At 38.5% G+C, this 18,674-nt stretch overlaps 1 protein-coding gene across 1 annotated transcript; it reads right to left on the reverse strand.

Annotated features, from left to right (window-relative positions):
• Nucleotides 1-13,932: 13,932 nt before the first annotated feature.
• Nucleotides 13,933-15,077, reverse strand: LOC140874450 (uncharacterized). Its single transcript, XM_073277740.1, has 2 exons — nt 14,486-15,077; nt 13,933-14,285 (listed from the first exon to the last, which is right to left on the reverse strand). The coding sequence occupies exons 1-2, from the start codon at nt 15,075-15,077 to the stop codon at nt 13,933-13,935; spliced, it is 945 nt and encodes a 314-aa protein (XP_073133841.1).
• Between the last annotated feature and the right edge of the window lie 3,597 nt (nt 15,078-18,674).

The raw sequence follows: 18,674 nt of genomic DNA on the forward strand, positions 1-18,674 counted from the left end.
TAAACCAAATTTGGGTTATTCAAGGAGTTAAACACATTGGAATTGTTCCAATGTGGGACAAGGCAAAAACAAGTTTTTCCTCAAATTCATTCACCAAATTCAAATTTCATTTCCAAATTCAAATTTTTCTTACAATCCCCCACATGAATGAATTTCACTTACGTTAGCATTCTCACTAGAAAGTCTTTATGAGTTATTGTTACATCAGGATAGGTAGCTTTTGGCTTTGAACCTACCTTAGTAAAATACTATCGGAATTACTAGTTACATAGTGACGCGATGTCTTGAACTAGTCATCCGTTTATGTAAACAAATTCAATATTATTTATTTAACAATACTCTAACATATTTTGTTCTCATGTTGTGTTCATTTCGGTCCTGGACCATATCTTAGATTCATAAGTGTTTCAATCAAAACGACCAATACTTTGCACTTATATAGGTGATCTCCTATCAAGAGTGTCCTCGTTACTCTACCTTATAGGTATATGAATCATTAAAAGAAAACTTAACCTCACCACATGTTGCAGGTACGTTCCACTTGGAAGTTCTAGGAATGAGCGAGTAAAGATTCCAAGTACTCAAACTAATATTTATAACTTAGTTGTCCCATTGAACCAAGGTTTTGGGATCTCCAATTTTTTATTTTGTAGATTTTAAGCTCATTACTCTTAGTAGTTTGTACATTTGATCTCTATTTATAGTTTTTGTAAGCGGATCCGCAAAGTTTTTCTTTGACTTTACATAATCAACCAAAATAACCCCATTCAAGATCAATTGTCTTATGGTATTGTGTCTTCGACGAATATGTCGAGATTTACCATTGTACATACTACTTTGTGCTCTTTCTATTGCTGACTGACTATCACAATGAATATTAATGAAAGACACCAGTTTATTCCAACAAGGAATATCTTCTAGAAAGTTACGAAGCCACTCGACTTTTTCTCCAGCTTTATCTAAAGCAATAAACTCGGATTCCATAGTCGACCAAGCTATACATGTTTGTTTAGAGGATCTTCATGACACCGCTCCTCCACAAATTGTGTAGTGACCCACCCTTACCGAGATCACCTATTAATCAGAAACTTAAGCATGCAATTAACTTAATTAAAACAGTAAGCCACAATAAATTGCGGAAACAATAAACATTATACAATCCCAAGGAAAGGAATTTGTAAATACCCAAATAATTATACAACCAAATCGAACAGTGTATAATCCCAACTACATCAAAATAAATCCCTAGGAGAAATCCCAGCAAGCCATCCACTGCCTAATCCCTCCTGGATCCACCCGCCTCATCCAATCGCAAACCTGCCCCATGGAATAGGGTGTCCAGATATACAAAGTACAAGACTTGAGCATAAAACGCTCAGCACGAGAGTATGAGCATGCTGTATCATATAACTGCATGAATGAAAGTGTATCGCCTACTGACACTAGAGGCCAAAGATCATATAACAAAGACAGATTGTTCCCTGGTATGTAGCACGATGTGCCGTCGCCTCAGGAGGTGTCTCCCATACCAAATACCAGTGGATACTCCGGACCCAAATCGATGGACGTCCATCTATTGTGAAAAATACTCACAAGCGTACGAGTGTCAAGTTTTAATATAGTGATAGAGAGAGTGTCGATCCCACAAGGAGTAAATTGAAAATATTCAATACTTGTAATTAAAATAGTCTTAATTTTATTTAAAAAATTAAACTTTAGAGATTTGCTGACAAATTAAATAAATAATGAAGTTTATAAAACGCGCGCACACACAATCCTTAAGATCCTTAGGAGATTATCAATCAAAGAGAAATAGTCTAGATGTTTTGATTTCACCTGGTCTCGACAATATTCATTCCTAATTAATCTATTTTCATGAGTTCATTTCAATTAATAACCAAAAACACATAGATTATACTATTTCCCTCTCCCGAGTATCAAATAGAGTGTATCAACCACCGATCAATTCTAATATCCCTATTGAGAATTTACGTGTAGTGATATATCTAAAACAATGTTCTTTCTAGGCTCTATTAATGTTATAAGCTCTCCCAAAACATATAAACAATTAATAGTGTGAATTATATCGATCCTATTCGAAATCCCCTCTCCTGAGTGCCGGATTCTAAATAAATATGAAAAATCAATTTATGGCCAGTAAATTGAAAAGACTTTCAAAACTAGAATCACAATTAATTTAGAAAAACTCAATTCAATAAAATCAACAATTCATAAACACGTCTTGACCAGGCTACATCAACCTCTAGACTTAAAAAGTTTAGTTCATAATCAAAAATAGTTGAAACCGATTCATATTCATGAAACTAGACATCAAATCAATAATATAAATTCGAGAGAAAGAAAACAAATCCAAATATTCGATCTTCCGTGTTCGAACGATCTATCTTCGCCTTTGTTCTTTGATGTTCTTCCAACTTGTGCAGAATTTTTTCTTTCAAAGTCTCCAAAATCTTCTCTCGATCGATCCTTGATGTGTTTCTCTCTATGCGGCGGCTTCCCCTTCAATTGTGTGCAAAATAATCCCTTTCATATGTGCTTCAAATCCAATAAATAAAAGCCCACGAAAGTCCGAAGGTTTCCTTCCCGAAAAATCCAAAAAACTGAATTTCGTGATAGCGCGCCCGCTCCTGAAGAGAGGGGCGCCCGCGCATGTGATTATGTCTCCTGAATGCTCAAAATTTATCATCAGGCGTGCCCGCGCATGCCTCTCGGGTTAGAAAATCTGCATCGCGCGATAATGTTCAAAAAATCATATCTCACAATCTAACCGTCGGATTGAGCTGAAATTTTGACAGTAGCTTCAAAACATCCTAAACTCTATATGAACGGTGGAGAATGTATTTTGATGCCTAAATAATTCCCAGTAATTTTTTGAAGTTGATACTCCATAAAGCATCCTTCCGCTTCTTCTTGCTACTTTTGCACCAATCCTTGCAACTCACAAAAACAACAACTAATACACATAATATCCACTCGATACATCACAAAATTCAAGCCAAATCATATATAAATTAAGTGAATAAATTGCACTTATCAAATTCCCCCAAACTTAGACTTTTGCTACTCCCGAGCAAAACAATAATGAGTAATCTATCGGCCTCCGAATTTTTACATTCCAAGATTAAATACGCATGTAGGCTAATTTTTTCAAGAGTTCTCGTGTATGTGTGATTTCGCCAATCTCATCTATCCACCCAAATTTCGATAAAATCATGCAATCCGTAAGCTTCACAGATTCATTAATCCCGCCCTCAAGTTTCAAGACACTCTCCACCAAGTTCAACTTCTAATTGCACAGATCAACATGACTTTTTCGGTTAACATTAGGCTCAAGTATAATCAGCAGGAGATAAGCATCCATATGTATATCAATGTAAACAAGGACTCTGGATTCAAAGCAAAGGGAATTGAATATTTTCAATTTGTGCAGGATGATGAGTAGCTAAAATTTTTTATTTGCATTGCCAGACATTAGTCTTGGCTTTCTTCTACTCCATACATCTCCATCTTTATGCCTTGTATTTGGACTAGAATTTCAATCCATTTTTTTTTCTTTTCAAGGCCTCCCCTCATCTTACTTTCTCCGCCATTACTTTTCTTTGAACTTTTTAGCTACTCAATTTGTTTTGGATTTTTTATGATTTATATGACTAACAAATGAATAATGGCTAAAAAGGCTCAAAGAATTCAAAAATGCCTAAATCACTTCCGTGCTCTTAAAAATCTACCTCAGTTTCAAGTAAAAATCACAAGAGTTAAGAATCAAATCCTCTAATCCACATCATAAATCCACATAATTTTTATCTAATTGCTAGGAGTATCTAAAATCATGGCATTCGTGTATGTAAGTGAGAACTCAAAATATCGCTAACATGAACGTTTCAGCACAAAAAATTATTTTCATCATGTGCCACCACAAGTAAACATCACTTTTAACTCAAACCACTCAACAAAATTTTCAAATTTTCACACACCCCCCAAACTTAAATTGTGCATTGTCCTCAATGTACAGTAGTAAATCAAAACAAGGATGTTGGGTAACTCGCGTTCAGATCAATCACGATTGATACCCGGTGCAGCGGAAGTTTAAAATTTTTAGTATGGAACAATTCCATAGTGTGGGTATCAACCATACGATTAAATTATTTGTGTGTGTAAAATTAAATAACTATTATTAAATTTTACCTTCAATCTCGAAGCGAGATTATTGGACACCACACAGATTTCTCTGCGCTTCTTGTATCTCCCTGGAACTGATGAACAAGCTTTCCTTCAATCAGGTCCACGAATGGAGGTTTAATCCCTCTGATAGATTGCACTAGAAAATCTATCAGAAGTTTTTTGCGAAGAGAATAACGAATTTGATTCGCTAATCCTGTCTGCAATTCAAAATCACAGACCGGAAAATCTCTGACAGAGAGAGGGAGGGGCGGCCGAATTTCTAGAGAGAGCTAGGGTTTTTTTCGAAAACTGTCTCTCAAAATTATGACCAACTGTGTGTAATTTCTGTACTGCAATAACTTATTTATAATGCAGGCCACTAACACCTTAGGGCCCATTAGTCATAAGTTGAGGCCCGACAAGCAAAGCCCGCATGTTCAGAAATTAATATAAAATTCATCGTGACTCCGATTGATAAACCGATTTTACCAATGTGCACAGAAACCATTTCTGCACATTTTAAAGTCAAGATAAATTTTCCTGAATCCGAATTCAGTGGTTTCCAAAAATGTACATCCCTATGTCATTTTAGGAAATCCTACTCCCTTACTCTTATTTAAGAAGTCCAACTTCTTTATTCATTAAATTTAACTCTTTAAATTTAACTATCTCAACGGGATTAAAACTCCATTACACTGTGTGACCCTCAATGGTTCAGGGATACAGCTAGCCGTGGGCTCACAACTCCTTGTGACTCGGAACAACGATTTCCGACTTGCCCAACGAATCATGGTAAAGCGCCTAGCAACATCGCCCCATGATTCCCTAGGTATCACTGATAGTGCCTACAAGAACCAGTAGATTTTGGTTAGCGTACAGTACGGTCCCTTCATCCATATATCCCGATCGAATCAACAACCATTGGTATATCGAGAGTCGCTCAAGATTCGATAACTATGCAATACATCTTGAAGATCAAATTAGTGACATCGCATGTGCTACTAAGAAACCATTTCTTAAATCACATCAAGTACTCTGGCCAGAGATTCGTCACACTAATATCTCCTCAGATCGCATAGGATATCCACACTCGCAAGTATGTGGTGAATCCTTGACAACAATGCATCGACTCCTATATGTGTTGTAACTGTACCCAATCCCGACACCTGATGACCCCCATAGAGTCGGTAAACGAGTCAAAACACAGTACTAGCATATAGAGTCTCCATGATGTTTCAAGTAGTAAGGACTAATGGTGTACAACCAAAACCGCGGACTTTATCCACTCGATAAGTGATAACCACTTGGAAAGTCCGGATAGGGTAGTTCGATTATTCATCCTATGAATATCCATTTGCATGCTTCGAACATCTCCATGTTCCCTACCAATGAAACGTGGTACTCCGCATCGCAAAGCTAGTCTCAAACTCGAGCGATCCTTATCCTTATTATCGGACGGCTCAATCGACTAGGAACAGTTTAGAATATACAGTGACTATAAGATGTATTTCATGATAGACATCCCCATGTTCTACCACATCTTACATACACTATAGTATATTCAAGGTCTTTATCAAAACAACAATAGTATATCATAATATAACAATATGAAGAAAGATAAAGTCATTGCCATTAATAAAAGTGTAAATTACATTAAACAAAAGATCGTTTGTACAAAGAGTCATCAAAGCCCATAGCCACAAGTTGGCTCACTGGGCACCCACTCTTTCAATCTCCCACTTGCCCTATAGCCAACTAGTCATACTACGTAGACCCATTGCTTCGCGATGTTTGTCAAACAATGGTCCTGGCAAGGGCTTAGTAAGCGGATCAGCGATATTGTCTGCAGAGGCCACTCGTTCGACAGTGATGTCTCCTCTTTCCACAATCTCCCGGATGATGTGGTATTTTCTCAGTACGTGTTTGGATCTTTGATGAGACCTTGGTTCCTTTGCTTGAGCAACGGCACCCGTGTTGTCACAGTACACCGGGACTGGACCAACAAATTCAGGAATGACGCCCAACTCTTGGACGAACTTCCTCATCCAAACGGCCTCTTTAGCAGCAGCTGATGCTGCAATGTATTCAGCCTCAGTGGTGGAATCCGCTGTGGTGTCCTGCTTGGAACTCTTCCAAGAGACAGCACCGCCATTGAGCATGAACACAAATCCAGAGGTTGACTTCGAGTCATCCACGTCACTTTGGAAGCTAGAGTCGGTATAGCCTTCCAATTTCAGATCTCGTCCTCCATATACCATGAACATATTCTTAGTCCTTCGTAAGTACTTAAGAATGTCCTTCACGGCTTTCCAATGCATTTGACCAGGATTAGCCTGGTATCTGCTCGTGACACTCAGAGCAAATGCTACATCCGGTCTGGTAGATATCATCCCATACATGATACTACCTATAGCTGACGCATATGGTACATGTGTCATATTCTCTATCTTTGCATCAGTCTTGGGACACATAGACTTGGATAAAGAAACTCCATGACACATGGGTAGATGTCCTCTCTTGGACCCATCCATTGAAAACCGTTTCAATATGGTGTCGATGTAGGTTGATTGAGTGAGTCCTATCATTCTCTTAGATCTATCTCTATAGATCTGTATTCCAAGAATGTAGGATGCCTCACCCAAATCTTTCATCGAGAATCTACCTGATAACCATATCTTTGTTGACTGCAACATCCCTACATCATTCCCAATGAGTAGGATGTCATCAACATAAAGTACTAAAAATGTCACAGCATCCTTAACTACTTTCTTGTACACGCACGGTTCCTCCGGGTTCTTGATGAAACCAAAATCTTTTATTGTTTCATCAAATTTCTGATTCCAACTTCTTGATGCTTGTTTTAGACCATAAATTGATCTCTGAAGCTTGCATACCTTATGCTCGCTTCCCATGGATGTGAACCCCTCCGGCTGCTTCATATAGATTTCTTCCTTAATGTCTCCATTAAGAAAAGCAGTCTTCACATCCATTTGCCATATCTCATAGTCATACCATGCAGCTATGGCAATAAGGATTCTTATGGACTTGAACATTGCAACTGGTGAAAAGGTTTCATCATAGTCAACTCCTTGTCTTTGAGTGTAACCTTTCGCCACCAATCGCGCCTTGTAGGTCAATACCTTACCATCAGGCCCAAGCTTTCTCTTGTAGATCCATTTACACCCTATTGGAACAATTCCATCAGGAGGATCTACTAAAGACCAAACTTGGTTTGTATGCATTGAATCCAATTCAGACTGCATAGCTTCAAGCCATAAATTTGAATCCGCATCAGAAATTGCTTCCTTGAAGTTTCTTGGATCACATCCAATGTCGGGTTCATCTTGATCCCCTTCAAGAAGAAAACCATATCGAACAGGAGGTCTAGAAGTCCTCTCGGATCTTCTAGGTTCAGGCGTGTCCAGTAATGGTTCCTGAGGCGTAGGATCGTTATTTTGTATTTCGGGTTCTTCTCGAACTTCTTCGAGTTCCATCATCTCGCCTTTCTTATCCAATAAGAACTCCTTCTCCAAGAAGGTGGCATTCCTAGAAACAAACACCTTTGTTTCAGCAGGATAATAGAAATAATATCCGATTGAATTCTTCGAATACCCTACAAAATAACATAAGCTGGATCGACTATCCAACTTATCTCCCACTGTCTGCTTCATGTAAGCAGGACATCCCCAAATCCTTAAGTACGAATACTTAGGAGCTTTGCCATTCCATAACTCGTATGATGTTTTGTCCACTGCTTTAGTGTGGACGTTGTTCAACAACAATACCGCCGTTTCAAGTGCATAGCCCCAAAACGAAGGTGGAAGCTCAGTGAAGCTCATCATGGATCGAACCATGTCCAACAAAGTTCGATTACGACGCTCCGATACACCATTAAGCTGTGGTGTCATAGGAGGAGTCCACTGAGAGAGAATCCCATTCTCTTTTAGATAGTCTAAAAAATCGGTACTTAAGTATTCTCCACCTCGATCCGATCGAAGTGCTTTAATACTTTTACCTAGCTTATTTTCTACTTCAGCCTTGAATTCTTTGAACTTTTCAAATGCTTCATACATATATTTCATTAAATATAAATACCCATACCTTGAATAATCATCAGTAAAGGTAATGAAGTAGGTGTGGCCATGTTGAGTCCCAACTCTAAATGGACCACAAACATCTGTATGGATCAAATCCAACAGATTTTGACTACGCTCAGGTTTCCCCTTAAAAGGAGATTTAGTCATTTTCCCTTTTAGGCAGGATTCACAAGTAGGTAGAGAGTTAATATCAGACATATCAAACATGCCCTCTCCCACTAGCTTGTTCATCCTCCTTGAGGAAATATGACCTAGTCTAGCGTGCCAAAGGTTTGCCGGGTTTTGACTATCGATTTTCCTTTTGTTTGTTGTCGCCGGTTTATCAACATAATTTATTGGAACGTCTTTTAGTTTTAAGTTGTATAGATCGTTTTCAAGTTGTCCATTTCCAATCAAACATTCATTCTTGTAAATATTGCAAATCCCATTCACAAAATTGCAAGAATAACCATCTCTATCTAGCATAGAAACAGAAATAATGTTTTTAATTAAATCCGGAACAAATAAAACATCTCTTAAAAATAACTTAAAACCGTTCTGCAAAATTAAACAAACATCTCCAATGGCTGTAGCTTCAACTCTGGAACCATTCCCGAGCCTCAGCTGGGTCTCACCCATTCTAAGCCTGCGACTTCTTGTCATCACCTGCAAATCATTGCAAATGTGAGATCCACATCCGGTATCCAATACCCAAGAAGTAGTATTAAGTGAAATGTTTATTTCAATATAGAACATACCCTTTGCAGTTCCCAACTGCTCTAGATATTCCTTGCAGTTGCGCTTCCAATGACCGGGCTTCTTGCAGTAATGGCAAACATCCTTGGATTTTCCATTGTTTGAAGCCTTTGTCGTGTGCTTCTTCTCGGGTTAGACTTTCTTGGGTGGGGCAGAACGTTTCTTACCCTTCGTACTTGACCCCTTCTTAGCAGAAGATGAGGAGCCCACCAAGAAAGCTGGTTTATCCTTCTTTAGTGTGGATTCATATGTCACAAGCATATTGACCATCTCTTCAAGGGTGGCCTCTATCTTGTTCATATTAAAATTTACCACAAATCCGACGAAGAAGGAAGAGACAGAAGCAGTAAATCCACGTTGAGTTCATGCTCCAACACCAAATCAAGAGTTGCTAACTTCTGTATGAGCCAAATCACTCGTACCCCATGATCACGGACCGAAGTCCCTTCACGCATGCGACACGTCATTAGCTCCTTAACAGTAGCGAACCTTTCAGCCCTCGATTGAGCCCCAAAAAGTTCCTTGAGTTGAGCGTGAATGTCAGCAGCATTCACGGTGTCCTCAAATCGCCTCTGGAGTTCATCAGACATCGAGGCTTGCATATAGAATTTGGTCTTGATGTCATGGTCCCACCATGCATCAAGTTTGGCCAATTCCTCCGGACTTACGTCAGCTGGTGCTTCCTTCGGAGGTGATTTCTCTAACACGTAGAGCATCTTCTCCGAAGTCAAGACAATCTTCAACTTCCGGAACCATTCCGTATAGTTTGCGCCAGTCAACTTGTTTTGTTCGAGGATCGAGAATAATGGATTACGCGAATTCATTGTATGAAATACTGAAAAAACAGACATATATCAATGATTGTTTAAGCAATTTACTAAGACATAAAATAGGCGAATTTAATTTTATGAATCTCACTCCCACTATTTTAACGATTTCACTACCCTCTAGTGAAAACGGGAAAACTTTTCCTTAGTGAGAACATGGAGTCCAATTGACAAACTTATGGTCCCGAATAATATCAGCCAACCATAATTCTCAAAAGGTAGAGCCCAATTGCTTCCAAAGCAACCCCCATGTATTTACCTCATGTCCAATAAGGGCCCAATAATATGACGCCGTTTATAGTGACATGTCAAGATGACCCATCAATATTAAGTTGTGATGGACGGTCGCCATGTGGATCCCCCAATAATATGAGCCGATCCCATGGGAGTTCCACCCAACTTACAACATGTGTCGATCCAATGTACAGACGGACGGGCCCCCCCAATAATATGAGCCGGACCGTATCCGTGGGTAGCATCACATACATTGACCGTTGATGGAAGGTAGGAACATTTAAACAAATTTAAATTTCCTTTATTTATCTTGATATCAATTTTAAATCATATTTAAAATGAGGGATTTTTAATTATGAAAATTTGTCTCATCATTTTTCAATTTATTATATGCTTGCCGGATTCATACAATTATGTCTAAAACATGCATACAATCATAATATCATATATTATATATAGGATGATCGATTCCATTTCTAATTGACTCGTGGTTGCCAATCACGAGTCTTAGTCCATTCCTAGGTAATATGCAGTATGCAATGCAATCCTATTACATTAGCTTCCAATTTACATTTCTTCGTCTTTATTGTCTGCTGGGCCCACCATCTTCAAATCTTGATCTCCCACTAAATCTAATGTATTTACAATAAATAGCAATGACAAGTAGGGGATACATTTTAGGGGTGGGAACGGGCCATAAACCAAGCCCACTTTTATTACATATGACATTCATATTGGGCCATAAACCAGGCCCATTAATAAAACCAACAACAATAAAACAAATGTAAATTTCTAACATACACCTACAAAATTGGTCATGGCAATCGATCATCCTTATCCAATAACATTTAATTCAAAATTAATTTATTGGATATCATGCATATGTCAATTTAAATTTAAACAGGATAAAATCATATTTTATATATAAAATCATATTTTACATATAAAATCATATTTTACCTTTTATTAAATAAAATCATATTTTATCTACAGAATCTAATTTTATAGATAAAATCATATTTTACTTAATATATACATAAGATCAAATCTTATCATCAATTGTACCAAAAATAATTGATTTCAAAATTCAATTTAAGGATAAAATATTAAAATTTTCCAAAAATTCAAATTTATCCAAAAATCAATTTTAAAATTTTCGGACTCGAACAATTCGATCTGATGCCTCGTGAACCAATCAAAAACAATTTTTGACCGGACCAAAAATAAAATTTTAACACATTAAAATTAATTTAAATAAAAAAAATAATTTTTCCCGCGGGCCGCCCGGGACACTCCCGGGCCGGCCCGCACCCGTGGGCGCGGGCCGGGGCAGCCCGGCTGCCCCTTTAGGGCAGCGACAATCGCTGCCCTGGCGGCGCCTGGCGCCGCTCTTGGGCGGCGCCGTGCGCTGCCCTGGGCAGCGCCGAGCGCTGCCCTGGCGGCGCTGAGCGCCGCCCCTGGGCGGCGACGTGCGCCGCTGTGGGCGGCGCTGTGCGCCCCCTTTGGGCGGCGCCGTGCGCCGCCCGGGGCAGCGACCGTCGCTACCCCACCGGGCAGCGATCCAATCGCTGCCCGGGTTTTGCCCGAAAAAAAAAAATTTTTTTATTTAAAATATTTATTTTGTTTTTAAAAACCAAGACTCAAAAATTTTTGTACAATCGATTAATTTAATCGTTTGATCTGAGAAACCTGGCTCTGATACCACTGTTGGGTAACTCGCGTTCAGATCAATCACGATTGATACCCGGTGCAGCGGAAGTTTAAAATTTTTAGTATGGAACAATTCCATAGTGTGGGTATCAACCATACGATTAAATTATTTGTGTGTGTAAAATTAAATAACTATTATTAAATTTTACCTTCAATCTCGAAGCGAGATTATTGGACACCACACAGATTTCTCTGCGCTTCTTGTATCTCCCTGGAACTGATGAACAAGCTTTCCTTCAATCAGGTCCACGAATGGAGGTTTAATCCCTCTGATAGATTGCATTAGAAAATCTATCAGAAGTTTTCTGCGAAGAGAATAACGAATTTGATTCGCTAATCCTGTCTGCAATTCAAAATCACAGACCGGAAAATCTCTGACAGAGAGAGGGAGGGGCGGCCGAATTTCTAGAGAGAGCTAGGGTTTTTTTCAAAAACTGTCTCTCAAAATTATGACCAACTGTGTGTAATTTCTGTACTGCAATAACTTATTTATAATGCAGGCCACTAACACCTTAGGGCCCATTAGTCATAAGTTGAGGCCCGACAAGCAAAGCCCGCATGTTCAGAAATTAATATAAAATTCATCGTGACTCCGATTGATAAACCGATTTTACCAATGTGCACAGAAACCATTTCTGCACATTTTAAAGTCAAGATAAATTTTCCTGAATCCGAATTCAGTGGTTTCCAAAAATGTACATCCCTATGTCATTTTAGGAAATCCTACTCCCTTACTCTTATTTAAGAAGTCCAACTTCTTTATTCATTAAATTTAACTCTTTAAATTTAACTATCTCAACGGGGATTAAAACTCCATTACACTGTGTGACCCTCAATGGTTCAGGGATACAGCTAGCCGTGGGCTCACAACTCCTTGTGACTCGGAACAACGATTTCCGACTTGCCCAACGAATCATGGTAAAGCGCCTAGCAACATTGCCCCATGATTCCCTAGGTATCACTGATAGTGCCTACAAGAACCAGTAGATTTTGGTTAGCGTACAGTACGGTCCCTTCATCCATATATCCCGATCGAATCAACAACCATTGGTATATCGAGAGTCGCTCAAGATTCGATAACTATGCAATACATCTTGAAGATCAAATTAGTGACATCGCATGTGCTACTAAGAAACCATTTCTTAAATCACATCAAGTACTCTGGCCAGAGATTCGTCACACTAATATCTCCTCAGATCGCATAGGATATCCACACTCGCAAGTATGTGGTGAATCCTTGACAACAATGCATCGACTCCTATATGTGTTGTAACTGTACCCAATCCCGACACCTGATGACCCCCATAGAGTCGGTAAACGAGTCAAAGTACAGTACTAGCATATAGAGTCTCCATGATGTTTCAAGTAGTAAGGACTAATGGTGTACAACCAAAACCGCGGACTTTATCCACTCGATAAGTGATAACCACTTGGAAAGGCCGGATAGGGTAGTTCGATTATTCATCCTATGAATATCCATTTGCATGCTTCGAACATCTCCATGTTCCCTACCAATGAAACGTGGTACTCCGCATCGCAAAGCTAGTCTCAAACTCGAGCGATCCTTATCCTTATTATCGGACGGCTCAATCGACTAGGAACAGTTTAGAATATACAGTGACTATAAGATGTATTTCATGATAGACATCCCCATGTTCTACCACATCTTACATACACTATAGTATATTCAAGGTCTTTATCAAAACAACAATAGTATATCATAATATAACAATATGAAGAAAGATAAAGTCATTGCCATTAATAAAAGTGTAAATTACATTAAACAAAAGATCGTTTGTACAAAGAGTCATCAAAGCCCATAGCCACAAGTTGGCTCACTGGGCACCCACTCTTTCAAAGGACACATACCTTGGGCACCGAGCATCAGTACTCGGCACCATCTTAATCACTCAAAGCTCTTCATGCAGAGGTGACGTCTAAACTTTCACTGCTTCAATGTTTTTACCTACACAACTCAAAATTATTATTGATGTCTAGTCTCAACTTGCACAAAAGAAAAGAAAAAAAAATAATAAATAAAATAAAATAAAAATAAAAACAAATCAATAAAGCAAATAACAAAAATAGCTTGGGTTGCCTCCCAAGAAGCGCTTAGTTTATAGTCCATAGCCCGACTTTCACCGCTATTATGTCTTTCCCTTCTCTTTCACCCTCCAAACAAACTCAACAAACCTCTTGAAATTAGATCGCTTTTTCTTCTTTTTCTTTAACACCAGCAGATCTTTCTCTTTGGGCACTTCTATAGCACTAACATCTGCACGAAAACTTTCCATATTCTTTGATTTTTTAATCATGAACACCTTCTTCGTGGATGGATTGTTAGCCACTTTGAACACATTAAAAATAACTTTCTCACTATCAACTCCCATCGACAGCTCTCCTTTCTTAACATCAATCTTGGCTTCAGCAGTAGCCAAGAACGGTCTCCCTAAAATTAAAGGCATATTTCCATCTTCCTCCATATCCAACACCACAAAATCTGCAGGAAAATAAACTTATCTATTTTTACCAGAACATCCTCGATGATTCCACGCGGATATGTGAGATATCTATCAGCTAGCTGTAATGCGATCGTCGTGGGCTTCACCTCGCCAAGTCCTAAGTTTTTGAAAACAGATAAAGGCATCAAATTAATGCTAGCTCCTAAATCACAAAGTGCATTCTTAAAATGAGAAGAACCAATAATGCAAGGAATCGTAAAACTCCCTGGATCTTTTAATTTTTGTGGTAGCTTCTTTTGCAGGATAACATTGCACTCCTCAGTCAGATTTACTGTCTCGAACTCTTCCAACTTCCTATTTCTCGACATCACTTCCTTCAAGAATTTGGCATAATTCGGCATTTGCAGCAAAGCATCGGCGAATGGGATATTGATGTGAAGTTTCTTGAAGATCTCAAGAAACTTGGAAAACTGTTCATCCAACACCTTCTTCTTGAATCTCTGTGGATATGGAAGTGGCGACTTGTACATCGGTTTCAGCTCAAGTTCACTCGGATTCTCCTCGACTTCATTCTCTTCAAAAGCATATTTTTCAGAAATCTTGCTCTCAGGTTTGCATTCTTCATTATCCACTTTCTTCCCACTCCTCAACTCTATGGCCTTACACTGTTCTATGGGATTCACCTCTGTATTGCTTGGAAACTGGCCGCAGTTGTTGTCTTTCAGTGCATTCGCCAACTGCCCAATGCTAGTCTCCATGGATTGAAGCACAACGCCCATGTTAGCCACATGCGTCTCTAAGATTTCCAGACGAGTCTCAGTCCTCGCCATCCTCTTACTCGATTCCTGCACGAAGGTACTAACAACATCCTCCAAAGATGACTTACCCTCACCCTTATTTGTAATGAACCCCGGAGGATTCAACACATTATTATTGTTAGCATAAGAAAAATTTTCATGATTTCTCAAACCTGGGTGATAAGAATTTGGAATAGGATTACCTCTGTAGCCTCCATAACCTCTTTGATTCATGTAATGCACTTGTTCAGGATGATGACATTCTTCCATAGCCCCCGACACACCTGCTGGTTCTGCAACACTCACCTTATTCAAAGCAGCTACTTGCGTTGTCAGTGCAGACAATTGTGCAGTGATAGATGTAAAGAGGATCCATTGCATACACTCCAACTGGCTTCTTGACTTCCATACGCTCAGATGACCATTGAAAACTATTGATTGTCATCTGTTCCAGCATATCATAGGCTTGAGCGGGGTCCTTCACAAATATGGTACCTCCAGAAGCAGAGTCCACAGACATCCTTGTAGGCGCATTTAGCCCATTGTAGAACAACTCGATTTGCTCCCAATCTGCAAAATTATGATTAGCACAACGTCTAAGCAAATCTTTGTACCTTTCCCACGTCTCGTAGAGCTGTTCAGAATCCATCTGCCGGAAAGTGCTGATTTCGATCTTCAATTGGGTGGATTTAGCAGGTGGAAAATATTTCGCAAGAAATTTCACTGCCATATCCTCCCATGTAGTTATACTCCCCAATGGCAGCGACTGCAACCAACTCCTTACTTGATCCTTGAGAGAAAAAGGAAATAAGAATAAATGTATAATATCCTCAGACACACCATTAATTTTTACCGTATCAGATATTTTCAAGAAAATGCGTAGGTGTAGGTGAGGATCAGCAATGACGCTCCCATTAAATTGGTTCTGTTGAACCATGTTGATCAACGACGGCTTTAGTTCAAAATTTTTGGCGTTAATGGTCCCTCGAGCGATTCCAAAATAGTCACCCTGGATCGTCGGCCGGAAGTGATCTCTAATTGGCACCAAGAGAGCTTCTTGTGCATTCTCTTCAGCCATATTATTAACTTCTTCTATTCTCGCTCTTCTCAACGCACATGCAGTTCGCTCGATCTCCGGATCAAAAAGCAGAGAATTTGCACTTTGAGATCGTCGCATAAACTGCAATTAAAAATAAGAAGAAATCAATTAGTAACTTAAAATAAAATAAAAAAAATTCTAAATTGAAATCTAGATTAATTGGTAACAAGATTAAACAAGATCAAAATTTACTCCCCGGCAACGGCGCCAAAAACTTGTTGTGAAAAATGCTCGCAAGCGTACGAGTGTCAAGTTTTAATATAGTGATAGAGAGAGTGTCGATCCCACAAGGAGTAAATTGAAAATATTCAATACTTGTAATTAAAATAGTCTTAATTTTATTTAGAAAATTAAACTTTAGAGATTTGCAGACAAATTAAATAAATAATAAAGTTTATAAAATGCGCGCACACACAATCCTTAAGAGATTATCAATCAAATAGAAATAGTCTAGAGGTTTTGATTTCACCTGGTCTCGACAATATTCATTCCTAATTAATCTATTTTCATGAGTTCATTTCAATTAATAACCAAGAACACATAGATTATATTATTTCCCTCTCCCGAGTATCAAATAGAGTGTATCAACCACCGATCAATTCTAATATTCCTATTGAGAATTTACGTGTAGTGATATATTTAAAACACTATTCTTTCTAGGCTATATTAAAGTTATAAGCTCTCCCGAAACATATAAACAATTAATAGTGTGAATTATATCGATCCTATTCGAAATCTCCTCTCCCGAGTGTCGAATTCTAAATAAATATGACAAATCAATTTATGGCCAGTAAATTGAAAATACTTTCAAAACTAGAATCACAATTAATTTAGAAAAACTCAATTCAATAAAATCAACAATTCATAAACACGTCTTGACCAGGCTACATCAACCTCTAGACTTAAAAAGTTTAGTTCATAATCAAAAATAGTTGAAACCAATTCATATTCATGAAACTAGACATCAAATCAATAATATAAATTCGAGAGAAAGAAAACAAATCCAAATATTCGATCTTCCGTGTCTGGACGATCTATCTTCATCTTTGTTTTTTGATGTTCTTCCAACTTGTGCATAATTTTCTCTTCCAAAGCCTCCAAAATCTTCTCTCGATCGACTTGATGTGTTTCTCTCTATGCAGCGGCTTCCCCTTCAATTTTGTGCAAAAGAATCCCTTTTATATGTTAGCATAAGAAAAATTTTCATGATTTCTCAAACCTGGGTGATAAGAATTTGGAATAGGATTACCTCTGTAGCCTCCATAACCTCTTTGATTCATGTAATGCACTTGTTCAGGATGATGACATTCTTCCATAGCCCCCGACACACCTGCTGGTTCTGCAACACTCACCTTATTCAAAGCCTACTTGGGTTGTCAGTGCAGACAATTGTGCAGTGATAGATGTAAAGAGGATCCATTGCATACACTCCAACTGGCTTCTTGACTTCCATACGCTCAGATGACCATTGAAAACTATTGATTGTCATCTGTTCCAGCATATCATAGGCTTGAGAGGGGTCCTTCACAAATATGGTACCTCCAGAAGCAGAGTCCACAGACATCCTTGTAGGCGCATTTAGCCCATTGTAGAACAACTCGATTTGCTCCCAATCTGCAAAATTATGATTAGCACAACGTCTAAGAAAATCTTTGTACCTTTCCCACGCCTCGTAGAGCTGTTCAGAATCCATCTGCCGGAAAGTGCTGATTTCGATCTTCAATTGGGTGGATTTAGCAGGTGGAAAATATTTCGCAAGAAATTTCACTGCCATATCCTCCCATGTAGTTATACTCCCCAATGGCAGCGACTGCAACCAACTCCTTACTTGATCCCTGAGAGAAAAAGGAAATAAGAATAAATGTATAATATCCTCAGACACACCATTAATTTTTACCGTATCAGATATTTTCAAGAAAATGCGTAGGTGTAGGTGAGGATCAGCAATGACGCTCCCATTAAATTGGTTCTGTTGAACCATGTTGATCAACGACGGCTTTAGTTCAAAATTTTTGGCGTTAATGGTCCCTCGAGCGATTCCAAAATAGTCACCCTGGATCGTCGGCCGGAAGTGATCTCTAATTGGCACCAAGGGAGCTTCTTGTGCATTCTCTTCAGCCATATTATTAACTTCTTCTATTCTCGCTCTTCTCAACGCACATGCAGTTCGCTCGATCTCCGGATCAAAAAGCAGAGAATTTGCACTTTGAGATCGTCGCATAAACTGCAATTAAAAATAAGAAGAAATCAATTAGTAACTTAAAATAAAATAAAAAAAATTCTAAATTGAAATCTAGACTAATTGGTAACAAGATTAAACAAGATCAAAATTTACTCCCCGGCAACGGCGCCAAAAACTTGTTGTGAAAAATGCTCGCAAGCGTACGAGTGTCAAGTTTTAATATAGTGATAGAGAGAGTGTCGATCCCACAAGGAGTAAATTGAAAATATTCAATACTTGTAATTAAAATAGTCTTAATTTTATTTAGAAAATTAAACTTTAGAGATTTGCAGACAAATTAAATAAATAA

This window comes from Henckelia pumila, chromosome 1 (assembly GCF_033568475.1).
Source record: "Henckelia pumila isolate YLH828 chromosome 1, ASM3356847v2, whole genome shotgun sequence".
NCBI classification, from domain to species: Eukaryota; Viridiplantae; Streptophyta; class Magnoliopsida; order Lamiales; family Gesneriaceae; genus Henckelia; species Henckelia pumila.

Excerpts from the sequence above, each read along its gene's own strand:
- LOC140874450 (XM_073277740.1), bottom strand. The coding sequence starts at position 15,077 with ATGGCGAGGACTGAGACTCGTCTGGAAATCTTAGAGACGCATGTGGCT. Across the intron at positions 14,286-14,485 it reads TACGATTCCTTGCATTATTG|ATTTTGTGGTGTTGGATATG; the intron begins GTTCTTCTCATT and ends ATTTTCCTGCAG.